At 37.4% G+C, this 26305-nt stretch overlaps 1 protein-coding gene and 1 pseudogene across 1 annotated transcript in view; both read left to right on the top strand.

Moving 5' to 3' along the window:
* Positions 1–26305, top strand: part of Mnat1 (MNAT1 component of CDK activating kinase) — a 148186-nt gene that overhangs the window by 67323 nt on the left and 54558 nt on the right. Inside the window, exon 7 of the mRNA XM_027418238.2 lies at positions 18891–19012. Within this exon, the coding sequence (XP_027274039.1) occupies positions 18891–19012 (122 nt within the window). The remainder of the gene's footprint in view (positions 1–18890; positions 19013–26305) is intronic.
* On the top strand, positions 814–3796 carry LOC103162538 (annotated as a pseudogene).

Raw genomic sequence — 26305 nt, 5'->3', positions numbered from 1 at the left:
TTCTATGAAATTTTTGTTGCCAAGGAAGACAGGATTACAGTCTTGTCTGACAGATTGAGATGGTGTGTCGTATTCTTGGTTATCAAAATACTCATGTAGCATGGGGTTGGTGAATATTCGCAATGTGGGGGAAAGCTTGGTACATAGTGTATATCTCAATTCCCTAAATGTGTGTACATTTGCAGCATCCAGAAAGACACAGCAAGCTGAGCTGCTTGTGACTGGGAGACTGTTCTTGGCTTCTTGTGTTTTGTTTCCTGTAATGCACATACTGCAAAATAAATAAAAGCTTCTTTTAAAAGCTTAAAAAAGTTTCATTATATTTAGACTTGGAGCCTAAAGTCATCTTACTTGATTGCCTTTTTCCTCAAGTTTTCAGAGCCGTGTGATTCAGTAATATCTCTTTGAGGAGGGACAACTTCATCAACTTTACGAGTGAGAAATGGAAATTCTCCATTTTTTGTTTTATGTCAAGTTTATTATGTCAAGTTTTTGTTTTAGCACATGGTGTTTGGGTTCATACTGATAAAGCATTTTGTACTATTGCTTTAATTGTTTTTTTTCCTGCCTTACGGTATTTTGTAATCATGGAGTCATTGTGTGTGTGTGTGTGTGTGTGTGAGAGAGAGAGAGAGAGAGAGAGAGAGAGAGAGAGAGAGAGAGAGAGAGAGAATAAAACTTATTATTACCGAGTACAAAACGTATAAAAATAAGGTTGATAATGATCAGAAGTATTATCTTTTCTCCTCCCTCCCCCCCCCTTTCTTTCTTTCTGAGACAGGGTTTCTCTGTGTAGCCTTGGCTGTCCTGGAACTGGCTTTGTAGATCAGGCTGGCCTTGAACTCACAGACATACAACTGCCTCTGCCTTCTGAGTGCTGGGGTTAAAGGTGTTCACCACCACCGCCTGGCTTGTATTAGCTTTTCTTGAAAGTCTGTATGATGTTGATTAAATGTTTCTTTTTAATAAACACTGAATGAAAAAATTTTAATACTAGTAGGAGATATTGTAGTATATTTAGTATTGCACTAGGAAATGTGTATTCCTTCAGGTGTTTATGTCAACAATCATTTCACTGGACTATATCATTGCCATGTGATGTCTAGAACTCCAGTTCCCAGCTGGAGATCTGATTTGCTGCCTTGGTCCTTTAAAAGTGTTACTATGAACAATAGGCAGGCAAAGGCAAAAAGAGGAAGGTGACAGATGGCAGGGAAATAAAACAGTAAATTTCTACAGCCTTGTTTGTTTTGGCTAGTTCTTGTCCTAAGCACATGGAAATACTTTGCACATTTGAGAATTGTGAGCTTCTCACGTGCTGTTTTGGAGAAACAGTAAATCTTTCGTGTAACAGAAACACAATCAGATTATTCCTGTTGGAACTTTTCATTCCTGGGGCTTCCTTTGTCATAAGAAATACATTTCTTCTTTTAAATCATGTTTTTGATGATATATTTGTAGCATCAAAAGCATGAATTTAAGTTGGGTGGTACAATTTATATAAATAAATGATGGCTTTATTAACATTTTCTTGTTATCCATAATCTTCTGCTATAAAAATAGATGCTATTAATGGGAAGATACTTAACTTACATACTTGAAGTCACTGTAGTGAGATGTGTGGAACTGCCTGTGCTAGATTTCTTATATGCTCATTGTGTTAATAAAATTTAAGACTAAAGAGAATATTCTAGTATTGAATACATTCCCATGTATGTATGCAATATGGCTATTATTAATCAATACCCCTTTGTTACTGATACATTCACTAAGCAGAAGATGTGGTGAAAGTACAAGCATTTAGATTATTTGTTTGTTTACTTATGATTTACTTTAGCTGAGTGCCTCTTGTGTTGAACACGTTCAGTTTGAGAGAGACTAGTAAATACTTGACCAGGAAGTACCATCCCTCCTTGAGCTATATTATGTATGGTAGGAGGTCTTGCATAGCTGTGCCATACTTAGCTCTTTTTAATGAAGATAATTGCAATTGACAAGGATCTGTAAAACAATGTTTTAATTTCCATATTACTAATTTTAGTTTAAAGATTATAGGTGTAGATTTAATTAGAATATCTGATACAAGACCTATGTTCCTTGAAATGGTAAGTGATGTTGCACACATTTTCTTGGCTATTTTGAGTTCCAGAAAAGTTCCACTACTCCTTTCTAAAAGGTTATCAAGCTAGTTCCTTGTGTTCTGCATAGTAGTGAGTTGCACCTTTCTCACAGGGGCATATAGTTGAGAATGGGAAGTAGTGAAGAATAATTATAGTCCCCTGTTATTCTAATTTAATGGTACAAGCAAGAGAACCCCAGCCCCCATTTATAGAAGATATAGTTGTGATGGCCATATGGGCTTCAACATCACATTGGATGATTTCAGATTCTGGTCTTGTGAGTTAATGCCTGTAGAACTTGGACAGATAGCCTTGGTCATCATTAGAACATACATTGCAATATGGTATTTACAGGACTAAAATAACATAGTTAAACGCTCAGAGAGGATCCTTTGGATAATCTTAGATGTTGTCAGTTACAACGTAAACTGTTTCCCATATTTAACTCAATAGCTTTTCCTTAAAGATTAACTTTTTAAAAACTAACAAAACTTACAACAAAGATGACAAAGCAACAGAGTAATTTAGGTGTATAACCCCATGCATAACATCCATCTTACACTTGAATATAGGCCTTTTGTTGTTTGGACATGAGCATACTGCAGAAAGATGCCATTATCGAGTCAGATGAGAAACATGCTGATTATATTGCCTCTTGTGACTTAAAGATGATTGTGAGCATATGAATGTATTTTAGAATGAGTGGCATTTATTGGGGCTTGACAGAGATGGATCTCATGGGACAGCTTCACCTCTTGAGCAGAGAAGAAATACATGCATTTATCAAGTCATGTCAACGTGAGAGTGAGGAATAAGCATTGGGCGTGGTCCTCATCTGTATACCCTTAGTGCTGCCCAGATTCTCACTCTGTATGATACGATTACTGTTACTGATATAAATAAAGTGGAATGTGTTCAAAGTCTACAGAAAGAAGGCAGTTCTTTTGCTGGAGATATTTGAGGAGAAATTGATACAAGATTCTCATCTTCTGTGGTGGCATCTTTGGCTGTCTTGGGCAAGCCTGATGCTGTTCGTGTGGGAAAAAAGGTGATGGACTTTGTTTTGTCCTGTATGAATTTTGATAATGGACTTGGGAGTGGACTAGGCCCTGAATCTCATGCTGGCCAGATCTGTTGTTGCCCAGGATTTCTGGTGATAATTAGTCAGTTGTAACAAGTGAATTCTGACTTACTTGGTTGGCAGTTTTATGAACAACAGTTGACGTCAAGTGGGCTCAATGGAAGACCAGAGAAGTTTCAAGCTGTATGCTGTTTTGGTCCCTAAAGATAATGGGAAGCTTCATTGGATTGGTAGAGAAAGACTGAGCAGTTCCATGTTAGTGTGTCATGATGAAGAGACTGGAGGTTTTACAGATAGGCCAGGAAGTGTGGTAGATGCTCTTCATATCTTATTTGGCTTTGCTGTATTGGAGTTAGTTTGCCCTGTTAGTGCTGTTCTTTGAATGCCTGGAGAAATGTGTCAGAGGATGATAGTCTAAACTTCTGAGCTAGAGTCAAACATGGGAAGGATGCTTAGTATATGCTTCTGTAGGCTGAATATTGCTGTATTTGAAGTACTTATCAAACCTAGAGGTGACTACTGTTAGTATTTTGTATATCATGCTAACTTACTGATCAAGTATGTAATTATACATATTGTAAAATACCTATTTAGATCTTCTTCAGTATTCTTGTCTGTACTTGAAGTTTATGTTTCTTTTTTCTTCCTTCTTTCCTTTCCTTTTTTTTTTTTTTTTTTTTTTTTTTTTTTTTTTTTGAGACAGGGTTTCTCTGTGTAGCCCTCGATGTCCAGGAACTTGTGTTTTAGAACAGGCTGGCCTTGAACTTAGAGATCCACCTGCCTCTGCCTCCCAAGTGCTGGGAATAAAGGGGTGTGCCACCCCCACCCATTGAAGTTTATGTTTCTGATATCTCCATTGTAGCAAACTTTAGAGCTTGTGTTTCATTGCTGTCTCCCCTGTCCTGCTGACCTATAACAATGTGATGGAAAATGATTTTTGCTAACAGTGCTAACGGATACCAGTTAAACTCATGATTTAAGTAAAAGATGCAAAAGTTAAAAGATTAAAAAAAAAAACACAAAAACTTGGATATAGAATCTGCCAGAATTTCCAGCCCATTAGAGAGGTGAGGGGAAGGAGAACTATTTGTTCTAAGTTGTAAATGGGCTAACTGCAAATAATGTCTTTTATAAACTATTAGTGAGTTTATAAGTCATCAAAGGGATGATATAAATAATAATCACATTTTATAGACAATTGGAATCCTAAAAGTAGTTCTCTTCCTTTTTAATATTTTGTGGTACTTTCTGCTAAGCAGATATGGTCTGGTTAAATGCATAATGAGACAAACATTGGTCTGGTAACCCGTTGGAATTGTTGAAAACCAAACCATGAATGCAAAGTATGTCAAAATTTGGGATGAACTCAGGCTTTAGAAACAGCCTGTTTTCTTGAGTGAAATACTATAGTTAGAGAAGTTGTATAAAGTGCTTGTTCTCTGGTCCTTTGTGTGAGAGTGGTGACTGATGCCCATGCAAGGGCACATGTATCTGTTGTAAAAATCCTGTCTCATGAAACAGGAAATCTAGGCTCACTTTTTTATGACACTTTTTTATAACTAGACACTTGTTTTATGCCTTAACCAGATACGGAGAGAATTTTGTCTGTGTCACGTAGAGTTTTGTCTCCGACTGCTGAAGGGGATTTTGTTGGTTTTTGTAGACTGGTGCTTTCACTTGGCAAACCCTGAAGTGTAAATTTGTTTGGAGACCAAGAGGGACACATCTCTAGATCGTTTTAATGTTTTGTTGGTAGGTTGTGATTATTTAGCCATGCACAAGGATATTTAAGAGAGAATCAAAAATTGAGACCGTAGTAAGATTGGAGATGATCTTTCCTCGACTGTCTAATTTTGAGTCCTTGAGTTTCCTTATTTAGAGTTTCTGTATTTTTCCAAGCTCTCATCACAGGGTATTTGGTCCTGCTCTAAGTCACTGTGAAGAAATGTTAGAAGTATAAAGATAATCTCTCTTGATACTTAAATAAAATGCACAAATATTAAGCAAGACCTAAAATAAGTAAATAATCCTTAGTCTGGTTTAAAAACAGCTATTTTGTATATTGTTTAAAAATTATTTTACAAATGCCCTTTTAAAAATATCAATAATGAATAACAAAATCCAGATGCTTACTAAGTAAAACATACAATTGCATTTCTTCCTCTAACACCTTACTGAAGTCAGGAAGTTTCTATTATGGTAGATTCAGGTTGTGGCTCAAGATCAGGGAGCATAATAGGATTCATAGTGGCAGGAGGGAGCAGTTTCTTGGGAATTTAGTGGTATCCTGTTATGGAGACTTACAATGCCTGGGAAAGGCACTAGAAGTTAGATGGAAATAAAAAGGACAAAATGAAAAAAAAATCTAAAGTTTAAGGATTTCAAAGCTTTGCCTAAGGATCAACTATGTGCCCAGGAAAGAGAAAGTAATTTTTTCTTTGGTTTCCCTCCTATATTGTACCCAGAGCCCAAGACTAAATTAAAGATAATTAATGTGTTTTATATGTTGTCAGTCTGGAATCTCACCATCATTAATAATGTTCTTTCTCCAGGAAGATGTTTTGAGTTGCAATTTAATTATAAACAGACCCCCCCATAATTTGTCCTTTTGGGGAGGAGGGATGATAGGGTTTTGCTATGTTGCCCAGGCTGTCTAGGAATTCACTATGTAACCCAGATGGCTTTGAACTATGCACCCTCTCACCTCATCTCCACACTGGAGCTACTCTAAGCCTGCAACACCATGTCAGGCGACAAGCAGAGTGTGGAAAGGTTACATTTGCTATGCTGATGATTGCCTGCAAGTCGTTGTGTGTGGTGGAACATTGAATGACAGTGGAGGTGGTACAAATGATCCCCCTCCTCCTTTTCCTCCTCCTCCTCCTCCTCCTTTTCCTCCTCCTCCTCCTCCTTTTCCTCCTCCTCCTCCTCCTCCTCCTCCTTTTCCTCCTCCTCTTCCTCCTCCTCCTTCTCCTCCTCTTCCTCCTCCTCCTCGGTACGTAGACGATGCAGCAGTGATAGTAAGGGCATTTTGTAGGCACATTGACACTGCTGAATCATATTTTATTTGATTTCTTAAATATATTTATATGTAAAACTGACACTTAAAAAAAAGTCCCTATTCATCCTTGTTCACAGCATACAGTTTAAGACATACCATGACCTTTTGGACTGCATAGGCCTCCTCCTCCATCTCTGTCTCTGTTTCTCTCCCTTTGTCTCTCTCCCACCCGCTCTGTGTCTCTCTGTCTCTGTCTTCCTCCTCAATCTTTCTATCCCACTGTCTCTCTGTCTTTTCCTCTGTGTGTGTCTCTGTGTGTGTTCTGGTACATTCACCCTTGTGTGTATTTGTGGAGGTCAGAGGTAGACGCCATGATCTTCCTCTGTTGCTCTCTACCAGTCTTGGAGAGTCTGTCACTGAAATGCTTTTGGAAGACCAGTAAATCATGTGAGATTAAAAACAATAAGAAACAAACCTTACTTTCTTAAGTACAGCTCCATAAGCATAGGTTTTTATTAATGATTTAATCTTTACCTTGTTAAAGACAGCAAAGGAGATAGTTATTCTAAGATCTGAGGATTAAAAGTAGTATTGTTTCTGAGTACATGCTAACTAACAGACTCATTTTTACACCTTTTAGTATATAAGCTTTGTGTGCTAGTTTTTTTCCCAGTGCCAAGTGAATCTTAATATGCCCTGCAATTAGTGACAAATAAGAAACTTTGTAATTAAGAGTCTATCTGTTTGTTTAAGAGCTTTCAAAGGTTGTAAAAGATTATACTTGGCTACATGTGAAGGATAAATGTTGTGAAATAATGCCCCTCAGTTCCCCTTTTATAATAAATCTCAGCTGTGTGTTCTGTGTAAGGGCTCATTGCCAAAAAGAACAGGTTCAACTTGTCTGTGAGGATTTACACCACAGCAAAGCGTACAACTGCTTTGTGGAGGTCACAGTGGAGGTCACAGGTTTGTGCAATGGAATAAAAGGGGGTTACAAACACTGGAGGACCTAGTGTTGCTTGCTGTTTAAAAATCAAACATTAAAAGAATAGTTAGATCATAATAGTAAACACCAAATACAGTTCTCCCTGTGTTCCCAAATGAATTTAAGGTAGCTTCATCAGCATTTCATACCAGAGTACTTTTAAAGATCTCATAATTTCCTGATGCAGAAAATTATTTTATTTGGTAGTTCTGAATGTGTTTGGTAGAGTAGGGTATCCTTGTGTAAAAGCAGAGTGTGCGGGTGTAGGAGTTTCTTATTGTTGAGGGCAGGGGAGTGTGGATGAGTTCTAGTGCAAGGTTAGACGTTGTGAAAAGGTAAGAAGGTGTATGTCTTCATTAAATCCTGTGTTTCCTGATCTTAACATGATCAGTGGGGTCCTAATTTAACAACAGCTGAAAAGAAAATGCCACTCTGTATTACTACTGTAACTCTTTCCCAAGTCTCTTTAGTCTTTGGAGAGATGGTGAGAGCCAGGCAAGGAAGCTTCAGGTTTAATATAAGGATTCCAGAAAACCATAAAAGGAAATAAGTAGATGCAGAATTTACCTGAGCTGTATTTTGCCTAAAGTTATATCTGATTACTTTTTCTTGTTTTGGTGACCATGTTTATTTTCAGTGGTGATTACAGCAAAGCAACAGGCAGCCGTTGCTGTTGGTGGGAGATTAAGTGGTAATCTGTAGAATGTGTTTCAGCAAAGGCAGCTGACTGGTGGCAGCATCTGTCCTAGCAACTGGTCCTGTGTTAGTACTTACCAGCATTAAATACCAAGCTGTAAAACTGACAAATGCTTGAAAGTTAGGTTCTTCCTTGCCCTTTAGGTTACTGTTTTACTAAGTGTGTCTCTCTTCGATTTACTTTCTTCTTCTTCTTCTTCTTCTTCTTCTTCTTCTTCTTCTTCTTCTTCTTCTTCTTCTTCTTCTTCTTCTTCTTCTATAAAAGGAAGACTATAGAATAAAATTATCTCTAATAAATTATAGATATAATAAATTATCTATAATAAAATTTCTTATCTCCATGAATTAAAACAAAGAGAAAAGAAATATTTAAAACAAACTATGTGACAGTCTAGATGTTTTTGCATTTGTGGGACCAGCACTTACACTGAGTGTTACATATGTTCTCAGATGAAAAATCTAAAAGGACCGTGTCTCTTCTGTGTTGCTTTTTTTTTTTCTTTTTTTAGAAATTTACTCTTTTAAAAATATTATTCTTAGTGTTTCATGGTGTTTTGCCTGTATGTATGTCTATGTGAGGGTGTTGAATCCTGGAGTTACAAACAATTGTGAGCTGCCATGTGGGTGCTGGGAATTAAACCCGAAGTTCTCTGGAAGAGCAGTGTATGCTCTTAACCACTGAGCCCCCTGTGTTGCTTTTCTAATCTATAAAGTAAACATGAAACAGTGTCAATGGCATAGTGAAACGCAGCTTAAAGAACTGGTTAGCTTAGCAGCTCCCTGAAAGGTAGTTTATTTCAACATTGCTAAGAATTATTCTTTTTAGTTGAAATAGTCTTTCTGATCATATTTCAAAGTATATACAGTTTATAATAGTAGGAAAACAAGCCATCAATTTGTGTGTTATTTGAAGAAGAAATTGTTTTGCTTATTATGAAAAGAAAATATATATAAAGATTAGAGTTCATATCACTACAGATGCAGTTTCCTAAGTCTAAATGTTTTTCAGAAAATGATTGTAAATATCTTCTGCAAATGACATTTTAGCAAACTAATATAACTTTCATTTAAAAAGAGTCTATATATTAATATATATTAAGTACTTATATTTATGGTGAATGGCTATAAATCCATATTGTTGCATATTTATTATTACATGTTGATAAATAATTGAAAGGAGGGTCATTTCTGATCATATACTGTATGTTACAGCATCACAGTGCCTACCATTTCCTAAATATTTAATAAATGAATTAAAATATTCCTATAATAGGTAAGTGCTTGGCACCTCTGGCAATGGACAACTTAAAACCTGGGTAGGAGGTCTGGGGAGATGACTCAACAGTTAAGAGCACTGCTGCTCTTGCACAGGACCTGGGTTCAATTCCTAGCACCCACATGGTGGCTTGTAACTATCTGTATACTTCAGTTCCAGAGGATCCAACACCCTCTCCTAGCCTCCATGGGCACCAGACATACACACAGTTCACATTAAAATCAAAACCAAGAAAACTTAAAACACCCCCAAACTTGGGTGGTGCATTAGGTTTTGTTGTTGTTTGCTTTTGTTTTGTTTTTGGCTGCCATGATATAACACCTAACAAAAGAAATTTTTACAGTAGTTATTCATTCTGTGGTTCAAAGACCTTAACTAAACCAAGAGATTTGTCATACACTATTTGGGAGGGTGAGGTAGAGGACTGGAGGGGCCGTTATAAACACCTGTTCATTCCTGAAATAAACATTCCTAATATGTACCAAGCACTGTACTAGGCATAGGATATGTATGACTCAATATTTATAGTTTTGTTATGTTTTCATTGAAATCTGTTTTTGTTTTGCTTACATAATAATGGAACATTTAGATGACTTTGCATAAACCAATTTTATATTTTATTGCAATCAGAAGTGTAGACTTGTGTATAAGTTGTCATTATCATTGGTTAAGTACTAGTTAGCTTTTGGTACCAAGATAAGAATTCTTTCTTTAAAATTACTTTTATAGGGACTTAAAACAAACCAGCTAAAATGCTATATGCTTAAAAAGCTGATTTTTAAATTTTTGGCAAATACTGTTTTTCTTACAATTAACACAGTCTTTTTAAGGAAACAGGCTTTTGTATTACCAGATAGTCTCCCTTGATGTTTTTCTTTTCTGGTCTTTTTATAGAAACAAACATGATTTGCTGGACGCTATGTCCTCTTGGCAACAAATTATAGTCCAGCAGCAAGACAAGCATCAGAGAAAGAATTAAAAACAGTTCTCTCAACACTGTGTTGTTTGTCAATGCCCAAGGAAAAATAAACCTAAAATAACAAAAACAAAGTAAATAAATTCCTTGGGTTTTGTCCTCACCCCCCTCCCTCCTCTCCCTTTTGAGACAAACTCTTCCTACGTAGCCCTGAACACCGTAGTGACAGGCTTACGGTGACCCTCCTACCCTGCTTCCTGAATGCTCAGATTACAGGTAGGTACCTCCTAATCTTTTAATTTCTTAAGTAAGTTGCTTTACATTTTTGAAACTTTTTGCAGTAGTTTATCTTGGCATACCAACAAATGACTGAAAGTAAAGTTGAAATACTATTGAAGAACATTTTTCTATGTTGTTCTTGGGCACTAAACGATGAGTTTTGAGAGTGGATGTCGCACATGATTTGTATGACCAAGTAATTCCCCTTTAGTGGGCAGATTGTGATGATGTTTCAGAGCCAGTTTGCTAGGATCTTTTGTGAAGTCTTGTCTTGTCAAAGAGAGAATATAATATAGCTCTTTAGGATAGGACCATTCATTCATAACAATGAACAAGGTTTAAGTGCAACTTGATAAGTCAGAAGTTCTTTGATATGAGCATTCTGATCAGTTAGAAAACCAGGTGCTGCCCCAGTATATGCAGCATCAAACCTCTTTTCTTATTTTGAAAATATATTTTGAGAAACATTCTGGGTTTGTGGCAAACATGTCTTGAAGAATAAAGAAGCTGATTCTAGGAATGTCATCATTAGAATGCTTTAAAAGTTATATTTTTGAAATTATATCCTACCCATTTTTAAACATTTGTGTTGCCTGATGATTTTAGTAGAGTTTTGGGAAATACAGAAACCAGTGCTTGGTTTTTTCCCCTTTGGGTGTTTCTTTAATATATGTGAACCAGATGTACATTAATTGGAGGAAAGTCCTGTTTGTTTTTGTGATACATGGACAGGCAGTGGCTTATTTCTGCTTAGTGGTCATGGATTCCTAGCAGACTACCTACTGTTCCAGTCTTCCCCCCACCCACATTACAGGCAATGATAATAAGTCTAATGAGACTTAGAGAATTTCAGTGTTTTTCCTCGGTTCATTCAGCTTCAGAGGCACAGGGGCACAGTTACCTCTTAGCCTTCAGACCCCTGCCCTTCTCTTGTCCTTTGACAGTTACTGTAAGTTTTGAAAAACAACGAGAGAAAGTCATTTCTGAGTGCCTGTCCAGGATGGGGGATGAACTGTACCTACCATGAACGATGTTTTTACCAGGAAGTTATTACCCTGCAGCTGTTTTAGTGATGACAGGCTGACATCACCCCAGAGTGACCGGAACAGCAAAGTACAGAAATTGCTCTGCTTGTTCCAAAAATAAATTGAAAATACCTGCACTACCACAGAAATGTGACCCTAAATAAGCAATTTGTAGACAGTGCCAGGCATATTCTTTCAGTTTGCTTGCTTCTTAAAACATTAAAAAGATCCACACCAACACATATATGCACATATAAATGCACACGTTTAATTTATTAGGACACTTCCCCAAATAGAAACTACAGAAATACCTTATTTGATTTCCTCAAAGACTTCCTGTAGACCCTGTCTCTGGAAGTAGCCCTAGAATTGAAATGACTCAGTGCTCGGAAAGTGAAAGCTTCTGAATCCAGTTTCAATAACAATGCAACATACTGTGCAGCATTTGATAAATTTACCATTGTGAGATGAGCTAGTTTTTGGAACACTCCATTGCTGTTGTTCTTTCCTGTGTTATTTAAATGACTTTAAGAAATACAAGTAGAGAAAGCCACAGAGAAACCCTGTCTCAAAAACAAACAAAAAACAAAAAAAGAAAAAGAAAAAAAGGAGGACTACAAGTAGAAACAATTTCCTTATGATTACTGAAATAAAAAAAACTGAATTGTTCATATGCACACACACTTATATGGTATATGTATATGTGATGTCCATGGATGGTTGTATGTGGGCGCATGTTTACCTGCACACATATACATGTGTGCATGTGTGTGTAAAGGTCTGCAGTTGATGTCAAGTGCCTTCCTTGATTACTTTCTACCTTACATATTAGTCAGATTCTTTCTTTGCTGGTTAAACATCTTAATTCTCTTTTGCATCTGCAGTACTTCTCATCTCATATAACCAATTTATTGAAGAGAACAGACTAATTGCCTCATGGGTTGTTTTGTGATTTTTGTTTCTATAGTATTGTTTTAGTTTTGTTTCCTGTTGCTGTGATGGAACACTCTGACAAGAGCATCTTGAAGGAGAAAGGGTTTATTTGGATTCTGTTGTGAGGAAGTCAGGGCAGCAGGATCTTGAAGCAGCCAGTCATACCCTATGGGTAGTCATGGGCAGAGAGCATGAATTAATGCATGTTTGCTGGAGTTCAGCTTCTGTTCTCCACTTTCATTCAGTTCAGAGTCCCCTTCCTAGGGAATGGTGCCACTCCCTGTGGGAAGTCCCCTCCTTCCCTTTTGGATATACCCACAGGGTATCTAGACAGTCTCTCACTGAGACTTCCTTACCAGATGATCCTTGACTGTGTCAAGTCAACACTCACAACTGACCTTCACAATACTGTTCCTCCTGAATTTTACTATCTTTGTGGTGGCTGTGAATATAAAGTAGACCCATTTTGCTAATTTAGAAACTAGAACAATATAGGTATAATACAGATAATTTATATTACTTATTACCAGGTAAAACTGTAGTTAAATTTTTACAGTTTTTATACATCTTTAAAAATTCTCTCAATCATATCACTTATGTAATAATATTGTATTGATTTCTCTTCAAACATTTTAAATGGCACATACTGATTTATACTTTAACCAGTAATTTACTTAAGTTTCTCACAATATAAATTAAACAGTAATAAACAGACTTATGAATAAAGATTTATTGTATCTCTGACTTTTTCTTAGAAATCCTTACAGGTGGAATTTCAACTGGTTGTACTTAAAAGGTTTACAAAATTGCTTTTCATAGCCACAGTTTGCTCTCCTTTGAAAGTTGTGTGACAGCATCTTTTTGTGGACTGGTGTCATATCAAGTGCTTTCTGTCTTGCCATTTGTTTCTGTGATGGAGAAAAGATGTTCCAATGTTGGCTTGAAAGGTTCCATTTCTTATTATTTGCATTTCAAATTGGCATTGACATCCTTCTGGATGTAGTACAAGCTGCCTGTACTGATCCAGTTTCATCATGATACTATTTTTCCTGACTACTTTTCCGTATTTATGTTTTCTTAGTGTCTGAAGGCACAGCATGTTGCTTTGGTAATTTTGCTGTTCTTCCCAGTGCATAGCATGGACTCTTCATCCTTTGAATTCTAGTACAAGCTACACTGTTCCATTTTTTCACTTATTGATTCCTCTACATGGTTTCATTGCTACTTGCATGTCATACTTACATACATGATTTTATGTAAATACATATAAAATCTAGGAACCACAAACGAGAGTAAACATTTGTTGTCCTGAGACTGGCTCAATCTACTTAAGTATGATTATCTTCATTTGTATCTTTTCCTAGAGATGGCATATCTTGATTCTTGATGGCTAAAAAAAAATTCCATTGTGTTTATATACTACATTTTTTATCCATTCTTCTGTTGATAAACACATAAGCTGGCACTATAACTTAGCTATTGTGAATGGTGCTGCAATAAACATCCATGTGCAAGTAGCTCCATGATACTTTGACTTGGAGTACTTTAGTTAAATACTCAGGACTAGTATTGTTTGGTCTCATAGTAGATTTGCTTTTAGTTTTTTTGAATAATCTTCATACTGATTTTCATAGTTTCTGGACTCATTTGTTCCCATCAACAGTTTCCTTATACAAGGTTTCTCTTTTTCTATGTCTTTGCTGGTATTTGTTATTTCTTCGTGTGTGTGTGTGTGTGTGTGTGTGTGTGTGTGTGTGTGTGTGTGTGTGTGTGTGTGTGTGTGTGTGTGTCCGTGTCTATGTGGGTATGTTTGTGTGAAACAGGTGCCCAAAGAGGCCAGGAAGTCATATCCCTGGAGTAGGAGTACAGATGGTTGTGAGCTGCTGGGCATGCATGCTGCAAACTCCTGTCCTCTCAAATGGCTGTATACACTTTAACCTCTGAGTATATTTGTGTTCTTAATGATTGCCATCCTAATGGGTGGGGTAGAATCTCCCTGTAGTTTTAATGTATATTTCTGTATTGGCCAGTGAGGTTGAAGAGTGTTTCATGTGTTTGTTATTCATTTTATTTCATCTTTTGAGAACTGTGTCTTCATTTTATTTGCCATTTATGGACTGGCTATTTGATTTTTTTTGTTTTTGTTTTTTTGGCTGAGGCTTTAAGTTCTTTATATGCTGAGGATATTAACCCTCTGTCAAGTGTATCGATAGCAAGGATTTTCTTCTGTTCTACAGGCTGTCTTTCACTCAGCAGATTTTCAATTGCCCAAAGTTCTATTTGCCAGTTGTTGGCATTATTTCTTGAGTGATTGGAGTCCTATTCAGCAGTCCTTATCTTTGCCTATGTTTTACAGGGCTTTCCTGTTTTTTTCCCTTAACCATTTCAAAGTTTCAGGTCTTACATTAAGGTCCTTGTTCTTTGACTTTACTGAAGAGTAAAAGATAGGAATCTCATTTTGTTGTACATGGAAATATCCAGTTTTCTGAGCATGATTTGTGAAGGAAGTTATTTAGCATTCATTGTTCATTTTTGGCACATTTGTCAACAATTAGATGGTTATAACTGTATGGGTTTATACTGTATGGGGTATTTTGTTGATCTGTGTGTCTGATTTTGAGCTTGCAATATGCTTGTTTTGTTCCCATGGCTCTGTAGTTTGATAACCCGGAGTTAGTTAGGTATTGTGATACTTTCAGCATTATTTGGTTTTCTCAGGTTGCTTTGCCTGTAGTCTTTTGTGCTACCATATGAATTTTAAGATTTTTTTTTCTGTTTCTATGAAGAATGGCATTGAGAGACTAGAGAGTTGGTTCAATGATAAAGAGAACTTAATGCTCTTGCAGAGGACCAGAGTTCAGGTCCCAGCATCATATCACCTGTAACTTCACCTCCAGAAAATCTGACACCCTCTTCTGGACTTCATGGACATCTGCATCCACATGTATTCAGACTCATATATCACACATAATTAATAGATAAAAATAAATCTTAACACTAAACTTGAATGGTATTAAAATTTTGATGGGTATTAAGTTGAATATGTTGGATTGCTTTTGGTAATATAGCCATTTTGACAATATTGATGCCCCCAATTCATGATCATGGGAGGTCTTTCCATTCTCTACTGTCTTCTTCAATTTCCTTCTTCAGTGTTTTATTGTAGAAGTCTTGTATTTCATTTCTTCATTAAAACTTTCCTCCTCCTCCTTCTTCATCTTTTTTTTTTTTTTCAATACAGGGTGTCTTTGTGTAGCCTTGGCTATCCTAGGACTCACTCTGTAGACCAGACTGGCCTTGCCTCTGCCTTCTGAGTATTGGGATTAAAAGTGTGTGCCACAACTGACCAGCTCTTTCTTTCTTTCTGAAACAACTGTGAATGATGTTATTTTCCTGATTTCCTTCTTGGCATGTTATTGGGATATAGAAAAGCAACTGATTTTTGTTTGTTAATTTTATATCCTGCCACTTTAACGTGTATATCAGAGCTATGAGTTTTCTGGTACGGCCTTCAGATGTTATACATAAAGTCATATCTGCAAATAAGGATACTTTTATCTTCTCACTTTCCTGTTTTGTTGCTGTAGCCAGGTTTTGAAGCGTGCTATTGAGTGATTGTGGAAAAGTGGACACCCTTGTCTTGTTGCTGATTTTAGTGGAAACGTCTTTAGTTTCCACCTCCAGTATAATGCTGGCTATAGGTTTGTCATACGCAGACTTTATTATGTTGAGATGTAGTTTTGTATTTCTTATATCTTCAGGACTTTTATCATGAAGGAATTTTGGATTCTGTTGAAATACTTACCTGTATCTATTGAGCTTATATTGATTTCTGTGTTATTTGTTTGTAGATTCTGAATCATCCCTGTGTCTATGGGATGAAGCCAACTTGAAGTGTTTTTTTTTTTTTATTGGATTTGCAGGCATTTAATTGAGAAGTTTTGCATGTATGTCTTCACCAAGAGACAAAGGAGAATCACTGGGAGATTGATTTATACTTTTTTTTTCTCTTTCTTGTATCTTTACTTGGTTTATTAGTCATACTGGCTTTATATTTTGGGGGCACACACACATCTTTAATCCTAGCACCCAGGAGGCAGAAGCAGGCTGGTCTCTATGAAAATAGTTTGTTTTAGTTATTTGTCTTGTGGTGACAAAAACCTGATGAACAATTTTAGGGAAGATGGGAGGATTTATTTCGGCGCACAAGGTTTGAGGCTGCAGTCCACCATGGCAGGAGGAGCTGGAGGCAGCTGCTCACATTGTCCGAGGAATGGTGTTGCCCACACTCAGAGTGGGCCTCCTCATCTCCCCTAACATCATCTGGAATCCTTTACAGATCTGCCTAGAGGCTTTTCTCCTTGGCTATTCTAGAGTCTGCCACGTTAACAATCAATATTTACCATCACAAAGAGTAAGACTAGTGATTATTATTGCATTGATGAAACACTAAGGAGGTAAAGACAATGATGAAAAGAGATAATGGTAGTGACAGGGATGAGCATGAGGGAATTCTTGCTCAAGGCTGAATGAGAGAGAGGAAATAACTTTTAACAGTCTCATCTGTCAGGCGGCTGAGACATAGTGAGCTGTAATCAGGGCCAGCTTATGTTCCTTGGGAAAACCTATGAAAGGATAAGGATAGAGAGAAAGGGAAGGGAAGGGAAGGGAAGGAAAGGAGGAGGAAGGAAAGGAAAGAGAGAGGAGGAAGGAGTTGGGATGAGAACAGCACAGGACAGAGCTGGCCTGTTAACTTGACACTGAGCATTAAATAGAGGTATAAATATGGCAGGAAGGGTTTAGAGTTAATACAGTCTCTTGCCTGACTCCAAGACGTGTGTGTGTGTGTGTGTGTGTGTGTGTGTGTGTGTGTGTGTGTGTGTGTGTGTGTGTGTGTGTGTGTGTGTGTGTGTGTGTGTGTGTGCGCGCGCGCGCGCGTGCGCGCGCGTGTGATTTTTAAAATTTGATTACATAGATCTTGAGTGCAAACTTTCCAGATGACAGCATCAAGTTGCAGTACCAAAGTGTTGGCTACACTGAATTATTCTAAGGTGATTGTTGACATCTTTGTCACCTTCAGAGAATAAATAGGATACCATCACTTCAGTGGCTCAGATGTTGTTGCCAATACTTTTAGTAATACTTTCCCACTGTAGTTACTTAATAAAGCTAAAAATTCATGTCTTGAAAGTACATATTCTGTATTGTCCTCTGTAAAAAGTTACAAGTTAGAGAAATTATAAGAATTACCAGATCAGAAATCATACACTTGATAAGAAATAGAGATTTTTGGGCCAGGCAGTGGTGGCGTACGCCTTTAATCCCAGAACTTGGGAGGCAGAGGCAGGTGGATCTCTGTGAGTTCAAGGCCTGCCTGGTCTACAGAGCTAGTTCCAGGACAGCCAGGACTGTTTCACAGAGAAACCCTGTCTCAAAAAACAAAACAAAACAAAAAACAAATAAGCAACAACAACAACAAACCCTAAAACAAAAAAGAAATTGAGATTTTTATGAATCAGAGCCCTTTCCCAAGCATATGATAAATATGTGCATCATAAATAAACATGCTCATATGGCCGAGTGCATTTTATTTTGTATACTTGTATTCAGATGTGATCCTTAGATTCAGTTCCTTTCTTCTTAGAAAAGTACCTAGATGTTCAATTGAATTTAGTTTTTATCATCAATTATTTTTTGTGCATTGTATGTGTATGTATAGTACTCATTTGGTAAGCCTGATTCTGTTGTAAAGAAGATATTTATGTGACATAGCATTGCAAAAATAATTTTATTAGCCCTTTTTCATAGTTATAACTTAAAAAACAAACAAACAAACTATTGATTGCCAAATCTGTGAAAGTATTTTACAAAAATTGGAAAATTTAAGGTTGGAGTATGCTTATATTTTGTTTAGTTCTATTGATACTAAACAATAGTACTGATTAAGGCAAAATATGCATTTAGTGGTAGATTTCATTAAATTTCTTTTTCTTCATTAAAATTTCATTTTCCCTCATAAATTGTGTGACTGAATATTAATTATAGAATGTGGTTTGTGATGGTAATACATTATACTTGTAGAATAATAAACCTAATAGCTATTTTTTTTTTAAGATTTTACTTTATATTTTAAATTATCTGTATATGTGGGTCAGTGTGTTGGAATGTGCATGTAAGTGCGGTGCCTTCAAAGACCAGCAGAGGGCACTTGATCCTCTGGCGGTCGGGTTACAGCTAGTTATGAGCTGTCCATCATGGGTGCTGGGAACTTAACTTGGGTCCTCTACCAGAGCTGCAAGTGATCTTCACTGCCCAGCATCTCTCCAGCTGTTTTTTTGAGACAGGGTTTCTCTGTATAGCTTTGGAGCCTGTCCTAGAGCCACTCTGTAGACCAGGCTGGTCTCCAACTAACAGAGATCTGCCTGACTTTGTCTCCCGAGTGCTGGGATTAAAGGCATGTGCCACCACTGCCCAGCTGGCTGTTCTTTTTAATAAAAGAAATTTATTACATCTTTAAAATTACTACAAATACCAATATGAAAATATTGTTAAAATATGTCTCCTTCATTTCTCTCTAGGGTCAACAGATTTCATTAGCACCAATCCAAAAGCTTGAAGAAGCTCTCTATGAATACCAGCCCCTGCAGATAGAGACCTGTGGACCACAAGTTCCTGAGCTAGAGATGTTAGGAAGACTTGGGTAAGCATCAGAAGCCCTTTTCATAGTGAGGACCTGGTGTGTCAGGCTTTGTTGTCATTATTTTTATTTAATTGACATTCTAACATTCTTAGGTTTTTACTTTATAGAACTTAATCCTATTTCTTTTTTTCTTTCTTTCTTTTTCTTTTTTTGGTTTTTCGAACCAGGGTTTCTCTGTGTAGCTTTCTTAATTGTAATAATACTAAATTAAGTTTTATTTAGTATATTGACTTTTCAGTGTATTTGCTAAATTATTGAAGTTAGGACTGAAATGCAACAGTTGTCTTTGTGAGACTATCTTTGGTAGCTATAGCTGAAGTGGCTATTTTATCTTACTGCTTGTTTCTTTGAATTGGGGAATAATAGGCCAGTAAAAATATGAATTCAGCACCTTCCCATAAAAATAGTAGATTTAGTCATTGCCTTTTATCTATATTGAAACTACATTTATGAGAACTGACACGAAACATATTGTCAGTAGGTATAATATAGGAATGGACAGTGACTCAAAAGTCATAGTGTATGTATTCTTTTGGGAAGTGAACTTGAGAGCCTGGCTTTTGTGAATATTGGAGATAGTCTCTCATGGGTGCAAATGAGGTATATACTTGCAAAGTCCAGACACAGATGAGCTAGATGGAGGAAATAATTTTTTTTTAGTTTGGTTTTTCAGTGTAAAGTATTGAAAAGAAGACTGATTCAGAAATTGTGGTTCTTAACAAGAGAAAACAGTATGAAAAGAAAATAATGCCCATAAGGAGGACAAGTGATTAAAATCAAAGACTCCAGCAGCAGAGACTAGAAATAGGAAACACATAATAAAACCTTTATGTGTCCTCAAAACCAACACCTTAAAGATGATGCACAGTACATATTATTACTGAGGCTACTTGGTAGACCTAAAGTAAAAATGGCAGGTGATTTAATTACCCAGTATTGGGTAGCTCTTAAGGATAAATAAAATTTAGTTGTGTTCTCTTAAAGTCCTGCAACCTCCAAATGTGACATTTACGAAATGGGAAAATCTAAAACTCCCCTTGAGGTAACACATTTATTAAATAATTGTGCTATACACTAAAAGTTAAAGCATGAGGAGATAAGATAGGTGCACATTTTAGGGGGATCTTGTCTGTGTACATATGTTTGCTCCTGCATGTGCACATATATGTATATGTGTGTGTGGAGGCCAGAGGTCAGCTTTGGGTGCTATTCTTCAGGAGCCGTCCTCTTTGGTTTTGTGACAAGATAGCTCATTGGCACTTGGGACTCACTGGTCAGGCTCACCTGTCATCACCTCCACAGGGGGTTACTATCAGGTAGGACCACATCTGGGTTGTACCTGTCATCACCTCCACAGAAGGTTACTAGCAGGTAGGACCACATCTGGATTTTGACATGGGTTCTAGTGATTGAATTTAGATCCCCATGCTCACATGGCAACACTTTACTCACTGAGATATTATCCTTTTGCCCCAAGAATATTATATTTTATGATGCAGAAAATTACATGTAACACAGATGTTGAGTTAGAAAATCTTTGGGTGAATTACCAACAGCCAGAACTACCATTTTCATCTTTCCTTAGGATCTTTAACATCAGTAAAGATTAAGTATTTAAAATAATGCCACCTCTGTTAAAGAGTTTTACACTTTCTAGTGAATTTGTTATAAAAGCTACATTTATGAGATCATGGAAATGCTCATGAATAATAACAGTGCATTCTTGGGTTTATTACCTAGAAAATTAAAATGTTTTGGGTTAAAAAGTATTTACTTACTTGTTGAGAGAGAGCAAGAGAGTGGTGCCCATGGAGAGGTTGGGGAGTCAGTTCTCTTCTACTACTACTACTACTACTACATGGGTCTGAATTCAGATCATCACCCTTGACACAGACACCTTTATCCTCTAAGCCATCTTAGTGGCCTCAGAGTAGCAGTAAAAGGACAGGAAGGAGAAGAAAGTTTGCTATTGTAACATCTGCACATTGTGATTGCAGTAGTGTGTTATACAGTCAAGAAGAGCTACTAAAAATAACAAAAGCAAAACAGGAATAATAAGCTATACAACCAATACCAGAGAAAACAATGGGCTCATAAAAATTGCAATTAGAACAAGGAAGCTGGCTCAGCAGTTAAAAGAGCTTGCTTCAAGAGCATGAAGCCTAGAGTTAGGACTCCCAGATACCACATAAATGCAGGTGGGTATGGTAACTCACTTGTAATTCCAGTCTCAGAAGGCAGAGATAAGGAATCCCTGAACAAGCTGATGGGACTAACCATATTGGCAAGCTCTGGAATTGATTGAGAGACCCTGTCTCATTGAATAAGGTGGAAGAGCAATAGTGGGTGAATTTTTTTCTTTTTCCTTTTTAAATGAGAAACAATCTTGTTTTATATGTCAATCCCAGTTCTCTCTCCTCCCCTACCCGCCACCAACCCCCTATCCCATCCCCTTTCTGCTCCCCAGGGAGGGTGAGGCCTTCCATGTGGGATTTTTCAAAGTCTGTTATATCCTTTGGAGCAGGGCATAGGCCCTCTCCTGTGTGTCTAGGCTGAGGGAGCATCCCTCTATATGGAATGGGCTCCCAAAGTCCTTTCATAAACTAGGGATAAATACTGATCCACTGCCAGAGGCCCCAAAGATTGCCCAGGCCTCCTAACTGACACCCATGTTCAGGGGGTCTGGATAGGTTCTATGTTGGTTTTCCAGCTATCAGTCTGGGGTCCATGAGCTCCCTCTTGTTCAGGTCAGCTGTTTCTGTGGGTTTCTCCAGCCTGGTCTTGACCCCTTTGCTCATCACTCCTCCCTCTCTGCAACTGGATTCCAGGAGTTTGGGTCAGTGTTTAAAGCTGTGGGTGTCTGCTTCTGCTTCCATCAGCTACTGGATGGCATATAAGGTAGTCATCAATCTCATTACTGGGGAAGGGCATTTAAGGTGGCCTCTCCACTATTGCTTAGATTGTTAGTTAGGGTCATCCTTGTAGGTCTCTGGACATTTCCCTAGTACCAGATTTCTGTTTAAACCTATAATGGCTCCCTAATATGTATCTCTTTTCTTGCTCTCCTCTATTCTTCCCCTGACTCAATCTTCCTGTTCCCTCCTGTCCTCTCCCCTCCTCTTCTCCCTTTCTCTTTCTCCTAACTCCCTCTCCCCTCCCCCCATGCTCCCAATTTGCTCAGGAGATCTTGTCCCTTTCCCCTTCTCCAGGGGACCATGTATGTCTCTCTTAAGGTCCTCCTTGTTTCCTAGCTTCTCTGGCAGTGTGGATTGTAGGTTGGTAATCCTTTGATTTATGTCTAAAATTCATATGTGAGCACATACCATGTTTATCTTTTTGTGACTGGGTTACCTCACTCAGGATAATTTCTTCTAGTTCCATCCATTTGCCTGTGAATTTCAAAATTCATTGGTTTTTCTACTGAGTAGTACTCCATTGTGTAAATGTACCACATTTTCTTTATCCATTCTTCAGTTGAGGGACATCTAGCTTCCACGTTCTGGCTATTAGAAACAATCCTGCTATAAACATCGTTGAGCAGATGTCCTTGTCATATGAATGTGCATCTTTTGGGTATATGCCCAAGAGAGGGATTGCTGGATCTTGTGGTGGACTCATTCTAGTGGGTGATTTTTAATCTCCTCCATATATTCGTGCAGACATGTACGCACGCACGCACGCGCGCACACACACACACACACACACACACACACACATACACACACACACACCCGTGTGCCATCCCCACATAAATGAAAATGGGAAAATCCAATGCTTAATGAAAGAAAGGTAGGAAAAGAAAAATAATGAAAAATAGAAAAATTAGAAAATAGCCTGACAATGATATCAGGAGTTAAATATATAGCTAGAGATGGCTCAGCAGTTAAGGCACTTGTTGGTCTTACAGAGGACTGCAGTTAGGGTCCCAGCACCCAAATTGTATTGTGAGCCACTCACTTGCAGATTTGGTGTCTACAGGTACTGTATACTAGTGGTGATAAACATACACTCAGGAACACATACATGCACATACAATCTTTTTTTAAAAAGTTAAATGTAGGTATTGTAAACTAGGCGGTAGAAATTTCTGCAATGATATAAATGCTGTAGATCTATACTGTCCACTGTGGTGACCCCTGGTCACTTTCTACTGAGCACTTAAAATGTGCCTCATATAACTAAAGAACTCAATTTAAAATAGTATTGAATTTCATCAAAGTTAAAACTTTGAGTTTGTTTGATCTGTATTTTATTTTTTAAATTTTGCAATGACTTCAGCCATTATCTCTTCAACTATTTCTTTTTTAGTTTCTGTTTTTATCCTACACTTCTGTTTTCATCCGCCAAAAGTTTGCTTGTTTATTTATTTATTTATTTATTTATTTATTTATTTATTTATTTATTGAGACAGGGTTTCTCTGTGTAGCCCTGGCTGTCCTGGAACTTGCTCTGTAGACCAAGCTGGCCTCAAACTCACAGAGAACTGTCTGCCTCTGCCTCCCAAGTGCTGTGATTAAGTGCCACCACTGCCTGGCTGTTAAAACTTTTAAATGACCATTTTAAAGGTGACATAACAGACATATACAGTAGTCTACCTTCACAAATTTTGGTTAGTATTGTTAAGTAGTTTCATATTGTTGTGCAACCAACCATCTGTACTATCTATCTCTAGAACTTTTCATTTGCAAAACTGAAACTGTATTAAACATGACACCCTAATCTCCTCTTCCTTCTCATTGCCTTTTGTCTCTGATCTGACTCCTCTGAAGTACCTCATAAATGGAATCATGTATAATCTGTCTTTAGTGGATGGCTTATTTCACATAGCATCGTGTCTTGTTGAAGTGAATAACAGTCCTTCTTCTCAGGTTAAATAATGGTATGCTGTATGTCTTTACCTCTTTATCCACCCATCTCTCTTTGGACATTGGAGTTGTGTACATCTTTTGGTTACCATGAATAGTGTTGCTGTAAACCTGGGGGTTCAGTTAGGGTGTTCAATATAGGGACCCTGCTTTTATTGCTTTTAGATATATATATACAAAGTAAGGTTGCTGAGTCATTTGGTAGTTAGGTTTTAGTTTTATATATATTATATATATATAAAACTAAAACCTAACTGAATTAGAAATCAACTCACACATCACCATAAACCTTTGTGTCTTAGCTCCTAGTCTGGCTGTAGTCTGGTATGTTTTAAGTCTCTCTTTATGCAATCATGGAAAATATGTTTCTGCTTGAAGCAGTTGTCAAACAAGCGTCTTTCATCAGTAGTCAGACACAGGGCAGCTGAATGAAGCTGTTTAGTCTAGAGTAAATGCTCACGAGATTGCAAGGTCACTGAGGAAATGTAATTACGCAGTCTGTTCCAGAATCATATTTTTGTAGTTAAGACTTTAACCATATTAAATCATAATGCTTATTAAAAATATGTATTGAGATATATTCTAAAATTAATCTCAGAAAAGCAGCTCCCAATATAATAAGTTACTACAGTGAAATACAATTGGATTTTTTTTTAACTTTTTTTTAAATAGGAGTCCAAAGGAGCAAGTTTAGTTTACTGTTGGAGTTTGGTTATTTATTCTTCTCAAATCATTATCAAATTTGTTAGACCCTGTAGGTGCTATAAGACTGTCTCTATTGGAAAATGAAGCTTTTTAGTATTTTCAAAATGAAATTTTTAGCAATAACGTTGTTTTGTTATTCATTTGCTTATCACTCAGCAGGCATTTATGATGTATTTACTGTAGGACAATTATTCTTTTGGCTGCCAAGAAAATACAAGTGAACAAAACAGAAGAAAATGCCTCTTAATATTCTGTCCTAAAGCAATAAAAATACATTTAAAGAGGATAGATACACAGTGGTATTTAAGATGAGTTCTGTTTTGGGAATGGGCTCCTATGATGGGGGAGCACCACGGACAGCTTTCTGGGTCTCCAGAACTGAGAACAATGCAGTTGATGTGAGTCCTGGTGTGAGACTGAAGGCCTGAGGAGCAGGTGTGGTGTGGTGGAGGTGGGAACAGGGGTTTAGGTCCTGATCTCAAGACTCGAGAACCTGGAGTTCTGGCATTTGAAGATAGAAGATGAATGTCTTAAGTCCAGCTTTTCCGTTCTTTTTCTTCCTGGTTTGGTCCTCAGTTGAACTAGACATTGTGGGGATGAATCCTTTCTACTCAGACTGCTTATTGAAATGCTCATTTCTTCTGGAAACACTCCTACAGAGTTTCCTTCCAGGGACTGTGTTTTTGAAAGGAAAATCACCAATAAAATGTGTGTTGTATGACCACCAGGGCTTGCTTTTCATTCTGAAATATTTCAGGGTGGGAGAAGATTCTGTTTCTGTAGTACTTTGTATTTGGTTGATGATATTTTAGATAATATCTCAATGCCTATTACCATTCTTGGTTTCTGTGTCCCTGAACGTAATCATTCTCTCCTGACTCTTCCACCTCCTCATACCCTCATCTTTGGACAGGTTCCAAGCTGACCTTAAACTCACAATCCTCCTGCCTCAGAGGGCTCCTGAATGCTTCTACTACAAGCACACAACAACACATCCAGCTTTTGCTTCTGCGTTCTGGGGCTCGAGAGCTTTGCTCTGAAACTGTCATCCTTCCTCAGGAAGCCTCAGTAGTTGAAGGTTTTATCTTTCACTTGGTTAAAGTTAAGATGTTAAGGCTTGGTGGGACTCTGTCCCTTTCTTGACTCTCAAAGTGGTTTGGTTTGTTTCCCATAATTTACCCAATCTTCTTCTAAGCTTCAATGTATACAGTACTGAGATATTTCAAAATGATATATTGAGGATTTTTAAAATCATTAATGCTTTCTCATTGTGGATTATATCTATTTTTGTTGATTTTTTTTTTTTGTGTGTGTGTGTGTGTGTGTGTGTGTGTGTGTGTGTGTGTGAGAGAGAGAGAGAGAGAGAGAGAGAGAGAGAGAGAGAGAGAGAGAGACAAGGTCTCGTGTAAGCCCAACTGACCTCCAACTCTCCATGTAGCTAAGGGTGACCTTGAACTTCCAAGTGACAGAATTACTGATTTGAGCCACCACATTTTATGTTTTGGGGATCAAACTCAGAGTGTTGTGCTGCTAGGCAAGCACTCTGATGACTGGACCCACACCCTCAGCCCATATCCATTTTTAGAAGGGAATAGAATACAAAGTTAACTAGAAGGACATCATACTTTGTAAATATATTGTTTTGTGAAACTTATTTTAGTTGAGTGTGTATCTGTGCATACCATATCCACTTACAGTGGATTTTCATGTAAAATATATCACT

This window comes from Cricetulus griseus, chromosome 5, assembly GCF_003668045.3.
Source record: "Cricetulus griseus strain 17A/GY chromosome 5, alternate assembly CriGri-PICRH-1.0, whole genome shotgun sequence".
In the NCBI taxonomy this organism is placed as follows: domain Eukaryota; kingdom Metazoa; phylum Chordata; class Mammalia; order Rodentia; family Cricetidae; genus Cricetulus; species Cricetulus griseus.
The sequence above is the reverse complement of the archived record's forward strand: the minus strand, read 5'-3'. Positions and strand labels throughout refer to the sequence as shown.